This window comes from Lampetra planeri, chromosome 4, assembly GCF_965212315.1.
Source record: "Lampetra planeri chromosome 4, kcLamPlan1.2.h2, whole genome shotgun sequence".
NCBI lineage: Eukaryota > Metazoa > Chordata > Hyperoartia > Petromyzontiformes > Petromyzontidae > Lampetra > Lampetra planeri.
In genome coordinates, this window is record NC_136110.1 from 27,003,487 (window position 1) to 27,016,519 (window position 13,033).

General features: G+C 41.1%; 1 protein-coding gene across 4 annotated transcripts in view; it reads right to left on the reverse strand.

The window, feature by feature from the left end:
- LOC144717881 (microtubule-actin cross-linking factor 1-like) overlaps positions 1-13,033 on the reverse strand; it is a 261,212-nt gene that overhangs the window by 134,964 nt on the left and 113,215 nt on the right. For 3 of the 4 annotated variants that reach the window (XM_078593630.1, XM_078593631.1, XM_078593632.1), the window contains exon 6: positions 4,007-4,173. In XM_078593630.1, the coding sequence (XP_078449756.1) occupies positions 4,007-4,173 (167 nt within the window). Of the gene's footprint in view, positions 1-4,006; positions 4,174-11,556; positions 12,970-13,033 lie in introns of those variants that run through there. The other variant, XM_078593629.1, reaches the window with a different exon arrangement.

Genomic DNA, 13,033 nt, shown 5'->3' on the forward strand with positions numbered 1-13,033 from the left:
CTTGAAAAGACACCCGCACATTCAGGGCCCTGAATTCCTGAACCATAGCCCAGTGGCAAAGCCCAGTCCTGTCCCGACAAGCAGCAACTCTGCACCGAGACCGTCAACATTCAGCCAGGGCCTCTGGGACCAAGTGAATCAATGGGATACACTTCACTTCATCTTATAGATATGTTTTTTTTAAAGCCACCGACCTATTTTCAAACACAAGTCACTCAGATGTGACAGTTGGCCACGTGGCATTGACTTTGATTACATCACCTCATTACAGTCAGTAGTGGTTGTCCTATGGGTAGACTCACCCCCATCATAGGAATGTGGAATTTTTTTCACCATAGGCTCATGGAAGTAAGCAGGAGAGGAGTGCCACCCCATGCTAAGCTGGAGCATGAAACCACTTTAAGATGATTCTTTTGCAATTTCGTTGACTTACATTTCCACAATTTGTATAGTGTAAGGATAAAATGTACAATCTAATCTCATTTATATTTATAGAGCACCTTCACTCGAGGCGCTTGACATAGCTTACCAAACGGTAACAGAATAGAATTATTTAAATTGCAGGTGCGTACAAGGATATAAGAATGAGTGAGAGTGATAAAGGGTACTTAGAGATCACGAAAGGGTATGGGAGGGACGGGAAGGAGTGGAGGAGTGAGGGGAGGGAAGGGAATGGGCACTGGAGAAGAGGTGAGCTTTGAGAGCAAAACAGAAGTATGTTATTGAGGGGGACTGCTAAATGTACAAGAGAACATAATAAAATACAATTCTCACGACGTTTCGGCCACAATGCAAGCAGCCGTCCTTGCGTTGTGGCCGAAACGTCGTGACTTTAGCGAAAGAACCAAGAAGATGAATCCCTGCAGTCACGAAAGCTTTAAATCGAAATGTACAAGAGAAGTTGATTCCAGTGGAGGGGTGCAAGGAGGAAGAAGTGCCAAACATGGGATTGGGCACAGGGAGACGGAGGGACAGACAGAGACAGAGAAGATTAGGAATGAAGAAGATGAGAAGGGGACATGGAAGGAGATGAGAGGGCAAGACCATGGAAAGATGTAAAGACTAGCATCAGGTATTTGATAAGAGAGCGGTGTAGTAAATGGGAAGCCAGTGGGGTTGAAGGAGGAGAGGTGAAGTGTAAGAATTACAGGGGAGATGGAAAATAACAATACATGTTGATTTGAAGCTTTCGTGACTGCAGGAATCCATACTCTTTGGTTCTTTCGGTAAAGTCACGTAGGTAGAAAATACGTGACTTTACCGAAAGAACCAAAGAGTAACACACCAAAGAGTAACAAGAAATGTGTTTACGGCAAAAAAAAATGGTTGCGCACAAGTGATACTGCTGATATACCCAAACATTACGAGTCTAGACTAGCAGCTGCAAATGCCAGCAAATGAGAGAAAGCATGTCGATTTAAACCGACAGCATCTGAAGAAATAATCAGTTCCATCGATAAAACGTTTACCAGCATTATTTGGGAAAAGTAGAGCTGCAACGGCCAATGGAACAACTTCTGGAATGCGATTTTGAAACGAGTTTGCATTGACGCACACAGACGGGTATCACCATCAGCTATAATGACTGCTGTGCGTACGAAGACACATCGGTTCAAGTAAGGTCTACGGACATCTGCGATTTCTGGGGCTCCTTCGTGAAGGAGTCAATTTTATACTCTTGTCAATTCTGCGGTTAAACAGCAATGCGACTTTGTCAAATGCAATGCCACATCTCGCTCTGTAGATTGGCTTCCCCAGCTAAATACTTGGCTGTGGAGCGGCATACCACACTCACGCAACAAGTCTCAACGATAAATCCTTTAGGGCTCAAATAAGTGGTCAGCAGAGGACACACCTCAACACTGACCGCAGCCAACAGATATTGGCGGCAATGTGATCTCCACTACAGGGACATTGCAAGGGATTGTACGCATAATCATTAATTCATGGTAACAACAACAACAAAACTGTACGTTAAATGTGTCAAGTTTGGTGAAAGCTTAACATATCCACCTTTATTTTAATGATGGGGACTAAAATGTGAAATTGGCTGATTCCTTAAAAAAAGGACACTTGCCTTAATTGTTAATCACCTTTGTCGGTTAAACGTGACTCAAACATTCAGGTAAAGATAACAAGGGTAAATCAAGTGATGAACCCATTTAATGAAGTTCATTAACTCATAGTCAAATACACATGTAACACTGTTGATATACCCCAAGATTGCAAGTCTAGACAAGCAGATGCTAACGTCAGCAAACTGAGTAAGCATGTTGATTTGAATAAATAATGAGTTCCATCTGTAAATGCCTTGTTTTTCTTCTGAACTTATGCAGTCTTGTTTGAAATTTAAAACACAAACACATAAATAACTTAAAATGCTGCCTTCGTTTCTAATCAATTCATCGCTCTGGTATTAAGCAATCTAATATCAAATACATGACGGTGTGCTTAACTCACTTGACATAACATGTCTAATATTTGGCAATTCAACATAAGAAATGAGTCCAAAAGTGCACTGGGCTATTTGCTATATTACTCCGATTATGCACGCAACAGCATCAACAACTTCATTGCGAATATAATAGCACCGAGTATGCGTGCATTCCATAAACATTCAGAAAGAAACAAAAGCAGGTTAAAGACATCGTTATATCGGTAAAAAAAACTACCTAAGTAAGTAGACTTGGACAGCACCACTCCAGATGTCCGCTGCAAAGTATGATCTTGAGTTTCGATTATAGTGTGCTGAACTTGAAAGGTGCATTCGCAAATTTTGATGTTATGAACTGACTCATGCTGCCAGCTATGGCCGTAAAGTTTGGTCGTACATGTTATGGATATCGTTTATTGCTAAATTTGAATCACAGTTCCTATGATCACTGTTACATTGTTTTTATAGCTTTATTTTGGTGATTTCGAAAAAGTATGGTTAAGCTATGTTTGTTGAAGTACGGTGTTAGCCTGATAACTTTAATCTAAATTGTCTTATGGTTGTTATTGTTAGACTTGCATCCCATTGGGATTTTTGCACACAGCGTTGATATACACAGTGCTTTTTCTGGAAGATTTAACTGTTTTTTCCTGGATGTTTCTGTTGTGCGTCGTCACTTTAAGATGTTCTTTGTTCATGTTTTTGTTTGTTGCGGTTGCACCCGAGTCAAGAGCCTCATGGCTCACAGGGCTATACCTAATAAATGAAAACTGAAAAAAACAAAGTCGCTAGCCAAGGGAATAGAATCAAAATATGAATTCACACTGAAGGAATCCGATGAGCTATAAATCTCTTTTTTCACAGATGTCTAGGAGGGGCGAGTCAGAACGTTGCAACAACAAACACGATAGGAGTGTAAAGTCTTGGGGAGGTAAACAAATAACTAAAATCTATAAATAAAACTAAACTATTTTATTTTACAAGTTAAAGCCCATTGAGCTATTAGCTTCTTTTTCAAAAGCGACCTGTCCCAAAATAATAGCTCAACTAAGTGGCTTATCTTGTGCATATGTATCGCAGCCTAATAATCAAAATAATCGAGACGCATGTTTAAAAAATATAGAACACGCCCGAGAAGGTGTCCACTGGATTGCGACATCGATAAATCCTGAGTGATGGTAACGGCTTGAGAAGGCCTTCATCTAGCAGTGGATTGATCATGGCTGATGATGATTGACGATGACAATTAACAATTCATCTTTAACCCACGGAAAAAAGATTAAAGACTTGAACCCAGAAACAATAAGCGGTTGAGATGGCCAAACAGCAGGGTATATAAACACAACATGTTGGTGAGCAATGGCTTACCAACATGGCACCTCCGATTAGCGTGGTTGGCTATGTACGATGTGAAAGAAGTTCAACATACATCCACAGGCTAAGCCAAGCTGGCGGGTAATGGCTGCAAAGAGCACCTGTTCCAGTTTGTTGTCCTTCCCTAGCACCTCTGATGAGCACGGTTGGATACGTACGGTGCGCCAAAGAGGTTCAACACTACACACGCACACATACCGGTGTCGATGGATGATGGCGTTGAAGAGGTGTCCATCCCGCCAAGCAGTTGAGAAGTTCTGGCATGAGGCGGCAGGGTAGACCTCCACCATGCGCTGGGACCACAGCAGCAGCTTCTCCTTGGCCGACATGTCCTCCGACTGTCCCGTCACCTGGATCTCCGAGATCTGTCAGCAACACCAGCGAGGCGGGTCAGATGAGGTCACGGATGCACGCGACCTCAATGAGGTTAAACCGAACTTTATGTTGGAGGCAGCGCACAGCCATACTCCAACTCACCTCTGATTAGCACGGATGGCTATGCAGGGTGTGAAAGAAGTTCAACTTACATTCATCTTTACAATTTCGATGACAGTTTAGGTAGTGTAAGACAGCGCAAGATGTAAAAGATACTGCTTAAATAAAGTTTTAAGAAGTGCAAGTTGCAGATTTAACGTGATTTTTTGGTAAAGATGCATCGATGCAATCGCTTGCCATGCCATATCTGGGCAGAGAAGGGCCTCTACTAAAACTGCCACGCCAGGAGATCGATCTCTGAACGGAGCTAACCATCAACACAACAGCAGCAGCATCGAACGTGTTTCGGACATTGTTGAAATTACCAATTAAAACTTTTTTTTAAAAATCATGTGGGCAGAGCAAAGAAGCAACAGCGCCCCTTCGTGATTGGACATGAGGTCAAGAATGTCGGTTGCTTTGTGCCTTTAAAAAGTTAAAAGGACCCCCAACCCTTTACCAGACAGCCTTGCTGAAAAATACTTGACAAAAAACACATGACATAATTTATATCGTGTATTACGGTACACATCACTCAATGTTGGAGATCTGCATTCGGAAATTATTGCCGTTTAAAAAAACAACTTAATGCTGCCACCAAGCGGTGCATACTTGTCAATATGCACCCGGTTATTTACGCAGAGAGGCGAGGATGAAACGATACATTGTCCATAAATAGCACCTTGCTCTACAATGAACATAACCCTTTATGGAAAACTCGGGCGAGCTTTCATCTCACTCGACTCCTTTTCACAGTGCCAATGGTGAATCAACACCTCCTCTGAATGTCACTAGTGTCCATAACTTGTAAATATATGATTTCTAAATGTTAACATTTATAGGGTTTACACATTTCTTCCATGCATACAGTGCTTATTTTTACATGGCATACGTGTCATTAATAACAATTTCCGGTTAAGTGCAAATTAAAAAAACCACTCCGAAAGACTTTTGGAGAAAATTTTCGATGAGTGGAATTACATCACTGTATTTCCAACATTCCTTTAGCACGAGACGGAAACCAAACCTAACGGTACAGTTCAGTTTTTTTGGCATTAAGAAAAGAAAAACCAGACATTGGTAACAACTGCCTTCAGGACTACCAATTAAATCGTTGCTTTGCAGACAGAATATCCAGCATAAAGTGAGCCAATGATATGCTCACTATTTTCAATTTCTTTAGATGCATTGGCCTCTTTTTTTTCCTACTCGTTTTTTTTATAAATTCAAACATATAGAAAGTAAAGGCACAACCCTGCAATGTCTTGCTCATGCCACTGCTGGTGGAAGGGCCTCCTCTAAAGTGGGCCCTCGAAAACCTTGCTATAGGTGATTTTGTGGCCCTATTCTTCCATGCTGGCTAGACGTCTTGAAGGAGGTGAGATTACCCACAATTTACCCCACCTCAAGTCACCTCCTGCCCAACGGCTTACTGCGGTGCACCCATTTATACTGCTGGGTGGACAGAAGCGGTGGTGGTTGGGGGGGATTTAAGAAACTCGCACAATCGTGTCAACTGCTGCGCCAGGAGATCGAACTGGAAGGCCTCTGGATCGCAAGTCAAGTACCGCGTGAAGCATTACACCAGGGTTGCATCCTTCCAAAAGTTAATTTGAAATAGAATAAAAATTTCACATTGAAAGAGAAACCCTACGAAGATAAAATGTGTGATCGTCTATCCCAGCGTATGCTGCAAAATTGTGCTAAGCGCATAAAAAAAATTAAGGAAAGTATTCCATGCCAAAAACAATTACGTGAATTAATGCTGGAAACAAATGACCTACTAACGTGGGTAAACAGAGGACACCGTGGCTGTTTGCAATTTGACAGCCATTTTGACAGCCATTTAGGCGCTTGTCCAACGGTGCCTAGATAATGGGGGAAAATTGACACTTAACATTCCGCAGCGGCTACAAAAACAATCAAACGGTGCCGCCACAAAGACAACCGCTATCAACAGCAATGTCGGAGCATGCGCCAAATTCCTCGCATAAACGAGACCATAATCATATCAGCTCCTCACACGCGGGGCGACGTCGTGCGCACGGCATTATTACGGGGGTCTTGTGCGCATTATTGCAGTGCATGGTAGAAGTGTTTTTATTTTTTAAAGGTTAATGCAGCGGTGTACGGTTGGGAGCCCCATTCGAAATGAAAAAAAAATTACAAGTTGTTGTTCAATACTATCTGTAAAAAAATAGAAATGTAAGGGTCCCTTAGGTTTTTCTCCTGCAAGGTGTGGTCTCGCGCTGTTTCAGACTAAATTAGGCAACGGCAGGCTTGTGTGACGAGTGTGAGATGGGCACGGAGTGTCCCGTACGTGTACACAACCTCGGTCGTGTTTATACCTCGAAAATGTACAAGAATTCTACGGCATCATCGGCGGACCTCGCACAAAGCCATTTAAGTAAAACAAGTGCACACTGTGCACGAACAAAATATTTATTTAAACCAAAACATGTCAAGTAAACCTTTACAGGTGTCGCCCGTATTAGAAATAAGTGCTTCCGTGATTAAAAAGAAAAAAATCCTTTGGATTTACAGCTGGTGGCTCACAGATGTCAATGATGCCTCATCGCTGTTGGTCCACTGAGTCAATTTTTTTACAGGATTGAGACGTATATACAGAGAACATGGTTTTTTATGATATGTTTATAACAGCTGACATGACCATCCATGAGAAAAAAGACTTCAAAATAAGGGATAAATCACTTAGACCCGGTATGTTTTTGCAAGGATTCATACGAGGCTTTTCTACAAAAACAAAGATCCCCCATATATATTCTTGGTTCTTTCAGTAAAGTCACGTCGAATTTTTATTTATGTTTTATTTATTTAAAAAAATATATATCTAAGTAACTTTAACGAAAATAACCCAGAAAATGAATTCCTGCAGTCACGAAAGTTTTAAGTCAAAATCCCCCATATAGCTTTCAACAGATTGTTGGGGAAAGTGCTGCTAGCGAGCACCCCTTAAGATTGGCACGACACAGGCCAGCACCACGCCCGGCCGCTTTTGTCTCCCCAATGCTCTTTGCACATGCACCAGATACTAAACTAAGGCTGAATAGACCCACAGGAGGCCCAGCAGTAGTGAGAGATTGGCCACGAGTGGGAATCGAACTTGGGTGGCTGCGCTGGATTCATAGCGCAACGCGCTAACCACTGCACTACTATACTACTCTTTGTCTTTAAGGATATGCATAAATGCACACGCGCAGAGGAAAGGTAGCCAGCTCAGTTCTTTACATGATTCAAATGTATTTTGATCTATATTTGGATCAACTAACGTAAATTATCTGCACATGTCAAAGCTTCCCATTTTACATTTTTATATTCTACATTGAATGATTGAGACGTATCCAATGCAATCAGAAACCGTACAAAAAAAAAGATTTCGTTTCTCTTTTAGATTGATAGAGCGTTAAACAGCAAATACAATTCAAGTGACAACCATTGTTCTATCTTTTATTTTTTGAGATATTTCAGATTAAAGCGATTGTGAATGAAAAAATACTGATTTTATGATGTTCAAATCTGAATAATTCGAAAACGGTAAAAGGTAGGAGCTTCCTCTCATATAATATTAAGTTCATTCATTTTTGTTCTTTACAAAAATATAAATAAAACTGAATCTTTAAATTGAGTGGTTTCCGATGGGTACATCGTTAAATATAACAAGTTCAATCAAGTCGTCAACAATGTGTTATTTTTCGTGGAAAAATACACATTTTTGGAGTAGTTGTTGGTGTCTGATCGTAGATTAAAAAAAATAACATCAGGTTAATTCTTATATTTATTGAAACTTGCCTGGTGAAGACAGGCTTTATGAACTAGTTTAATATAAAATTTAACCATGACTTTTATTTACCCTGCAAATGCTCACTCAGTCCTCAAATCTTTTTTCTGAAGGCTCCTACATAAGGAGGGCCCTGTAATTCAGAAGGATCATCAATTGCACGAATATGTTTGGCTTGTGTAAATCAATTCTAGTACTTAGAGAATAACCCATGCTTACTAAACTAATCTTTGTATTTTACAGGGTAAGGCCCACGTAGCTATATAGTTCGTTTTCAGAAGCTAGACATTTATAGCAGCAAAACAATCTAAATGGCACGTTTTGTTTACATCACAAATCTTACTGGCTGTGTCGGGTGGTGGAGGGTTCCGACACATTTACACTTACGCGATCTAACCCATAAACCTTTATTATGAATAATATTGGTCGCGAAAGCCTACGTGATCATCTCAATATATTGTTAAAGATCACATTTACAAATCACATTTGAAAATGTGGCTGTATGCAGCACTAATCTTTTGCTTCAAAACATTTTTTGAAGGAAGATTTAAGTGAAAAGGCAGAAAAGAAGGTTGTTCCAAAACGTTGGTGCTGCAATGGCAAAGGCTTTGTCACCTTTACAAAGTCGTGTTCTTGGGATAGTTAAAAGGCAATTAGATGGACACCTTAGGTTTCTTGGATTTGACAATGGCATAAAATAAATTAGCTAAGTATAATGCAGATTTGGCAATAAAAATGTTACGGATAAACATGCCCCAATTTAGATTTCTTGTTACATCAAGTGATGAGCGATCGGATTTTAGGTCGAGGTCACAATGGTGGGTCCTGTATGGTACATCCAGTGCAAATTGAAGAGCAGAATTATAAAGTGGGTTTCGTCTGTTTAGTGATTTATTAGAAGCTGATCTGTAAGCAGCATCACCGTAGTCAAACAGTGATAGCTTCAAATTTTGCAGGCGTAATCGAATGGGAAAACAATGATTGTTTCCATGTTTGTTTCTAAATATAAGAATCCTATTTTTGATTTGATTATCTTCAAGCTGTGATGAATATGGGGTTGGATTGTAAGTTTGGAATCAATCAGTAAACAAGTATTTAAGCACTCCGTTTGTTCAATAATGTTGTTTCTGTAATCAGTATAAGGTGAAGAGAATGAAACTGGATTTTTGTTTGAGGAAAAGACCATGACCTTGTTTTTCTTTTTTACGATTTAGGAGCAATCTTACGGTTGACAATTGATCTTGAATTAAATCAAAATCGTGTTGGAGATTCTGTTTGATTTCGTGAGGAGATTTAACAGTAAAAATACCACGTATACAATATGTTTTTGTCCTCTGATCCATGCCTTCCATATTTCAGGCTCAGTGTCATTCCAAGAATTAACGTTTTCTTGTTAATTTGCAAACGTTTTATGATTTGCTAAATTTTCTTTGCCGTTGTCGTGTTCCCAATCCATATGTTACATCAGCGAATGAAAGCTGATTTTAAAACGTTATTCTTCAGGAATTTTGGTAAGTTGTATTGCTTCAGCAAATTCAGTTCTCCATATGCACTCCTACCTCTTAGTGACTTGAACTACTTGAAGGGTTACAAGAACCATGAGCCTTATATCTTATGTATATAAATTATTTACTTTGGCCAGTTTAAAGGCCAGCTAAGCCGGATTTAGGAAAGGTTTTTCTACCAAGAGACTACTTTCATACTCGAAATCAAACTATAAACTATAAAAAACAATTTTTATTTGCCAGGTACGGCCCACTGAGCTACAGAACTCTTTTTAAGAAAGACCTGTCCACAAATAATAGCTTAATTAAGTGGATTATGACGTAGAAATTTCTAGCAGCCAAATACTTTAAACGCATGTTTATAAATGTGGAGGGAAAAACCGGAGGACCCGGAAAAAAATCCATGCGACCACGGAGGAGAACATACAGCAGGCATCAGGGTTGGGATCGAACCTACGACCTCCTGTATACCAGGCGAGGTAGTTAACATCTCACCACCATGGCACCCTATCAGATTCTGAAATCAGATTCTGAAATCAGATTCTGAAATCAGATTCTGAAATCAGATTCTAGTAAAGACTAAACATTATCTTCAAATCTAGAAACATTATCTTGCTATTGTCGACTAAGGAAACGAATTTTACTCAAACAAATTGTCTGCAGTCATCAAAGTCCTCACAAAGCAGGTACAGTATGAAATAAAATAAAAAATATTACAAATTATGAAACCATCTACGAGGATGGAAAAGCTATATTGAGACTGCATGAAGAGAGTAACACATGAAGAGAGTAACAAATAACATAGCATAAGCAGAGCCAGGTAATGAGATGCACTCTCACTAATGTTATTCGCACCTCCGATAAGCATGGTTGGCTACGTACTGTGTGAAACAACTTCAACAAACATATATTCCCAGCGACATCAGAAGGTATTTTTGTACAATCATATTGGAGAAAAAAGGTATGGCCATGAATTGAGACATGTTTTCTGATAACACTCATAATATATGGAAATAAATAACCGAAAATTATCTAAGAATGTAATAAAGAAGGCTGCAAAGTTAGGCTCAAGAAAAACAAGCAAAACAAAAATCATCCGAAATAAGTTTTCGATTTTTTAAAAATATTTATTGTGGGTAGACACAAATGGAAATTATTTAAGGTGGATAAGAATTTGCGATCAGAGTTTCCAATGTTAAGAAATAGAAGTTATTTATATAAGTGATGAACGAATACACATTTTAAGTCCTATGAATCTCCAGTCATTATTCGTAAAGTTTTAGATTTATTGTTGTTGTCCGAGGTCCTCGAAATGACACATCTTCCGGATAAGTCAATTCAAAACAAGGTACACGTAAAACAAATACATGTCCCGAACAAACGACAAAAAATAATGAACGCCGATTGTGCCAAGCGAACAAAACGTCCTGTTCAACGCAGCTGCTTCTGCTGCAAATCAATACGTGCAGGAGCTCAATGAAAAACACATGCTTTACAGTTCTTGAGGGTGTGCACGATTACTTATAGAGGCCCCAACCCATCCATAATGAGCACATTTTCAACATCTGCCAACCATTCTGGAATAAAGCAACTGAACGACACAAATGCCCCACTGTACCAGCTCTGGCCACCGTAAGAACTTAATCTGCTCAAGTAAATTGCCTGCTCACTTACGGTGGGTTACTCCACAGTGGAGTGCATTGCCGCATGGTTCACACTCAATATTGGCAATGTATTGAGTTTATATTTTATAGGAGTTATTTTTTTCACACAGCTAAAAACCCCCTTCAATGTGTTTCACTTGGACGATGCTTTACACAAGCACACATGAGGGCAACACAGTAAACGCTTCCAATTTTAAACATGCATGCAATTTTAAACAAACATGCAAGCAATGTTATGGGACTAAAACATCACCACCGGTCATTGCGTTGAAAGTGATTGATTTTTAAAACGGAAAATGGTCCTACCTCTTGCCTGTGAACAGCCTTAATTACGTCGCTCTGATGAATGTGTCTTTGACATACTTCACCACCATGGTCCGAGTCATTAATTCCCGAGGCTGGTTTCCCAACAACAGATGGGGAATTAACTGGCTTAAGAGCTCCTTCTTCACGTGGACGTGCCTTATCATCAACCCTTTGACCTCTTGCCCAGCCAGCCGCAGCGCTGGGAAGATCGCCAACCGTCTCGTCATCTTGCAAACTGTCCTCATTAATGTGTAGAACTTCATCGCAGCTAAACGTCAAATGCCTCTCAAAATCAGCAGAAGCAGGATTGTCATCCTCCCCCAGATCTGATGCATCACCGCTGCCATTATCCACAAGCTCCGATGAGAGATGCTCGTGACTGACCAACACAGTTGCCCTCTTATCTGTTGCCAACCAATCTGTGACTGGCTGCTCGAAGACGGCAGATCCAGACCTAAACAATCCAGGCGCATTGCTGTCAACTTTGTCTTCGCTACTGGAACTGGCCAACACACTTGACGAAGCTGGTCTTATGCGGTCGTCTTCATTATCTCGTTGTAACGATGGCGAGCCGCTCTCGTGTGTAGTAAATCTATTATTAACATGCTCCGCTGAGCCACGGTCGGCCGACACAGAATCTGGTTTCAACTTCTCTTGCCTGCACAGTTCTGAACCACCAGTGGGCTCAATCACACAATTATTACTTGAACAGTTTTCCAGATGACTATTATCTCTCCCGCTCATAGGTAGTGTCTTCTTGATAGCCTCAGCCTCACGTCCATATCCAGCGAGCTCACGTTCAGCAGGGTAGACGATTGGATTTTTTAACATCCCCATGTCAACATGGTCGATATTTTCTGCCGGCAAAATGCTTCTGTTGCTAACGTCACCGACCTGCCACGGATGAAAAGCTTGTGTCGGGGTCTCGGCTTCTCTCGCTTGCGGGTCGAGGTCTTGCGACAACTGTGACTTTACAGACGATGCTTGCCTTTTGCTCCATTTTTTCCACCTCTTCCTGTTGGAGGAGTCCTTATCCTTTGCTGGATCAAAGTCCAGCGGCGCTTTGCTCGGATCAACGACCAGTTCTTCCTTTTGCTCCCTGACGCAGCCGCACGTATTCCCCATGGCACCGATTCCTAAGCTTGGCGATGTTCATCGATACGACCGTAATCCGGGGGGGGCCAGGCAGGCAGCAAAATCTAATCACCTTCGGAGCTCCTTGAGCACTCAGCCATTAGCGCTGACGCTGAAATCCTGATGACACGTACTACCGCAGCGGCACGGCACTCAGCGGAATGGCCATCCTTTTACGCCGGCCTCTACATACGTAGCCTGCTGCCGCAAATGAACAGACAGCTCACTTCGGAATCAGCTGCTCTGCGAGCAGAGCAGTGAGTGCGGCGAGAGGGGTCGGGAGGGGAGAGGCTGCCAAACAAGCAAGCAGCGCCCATAGGCTACCCGTCCGTGCTCATTGTAA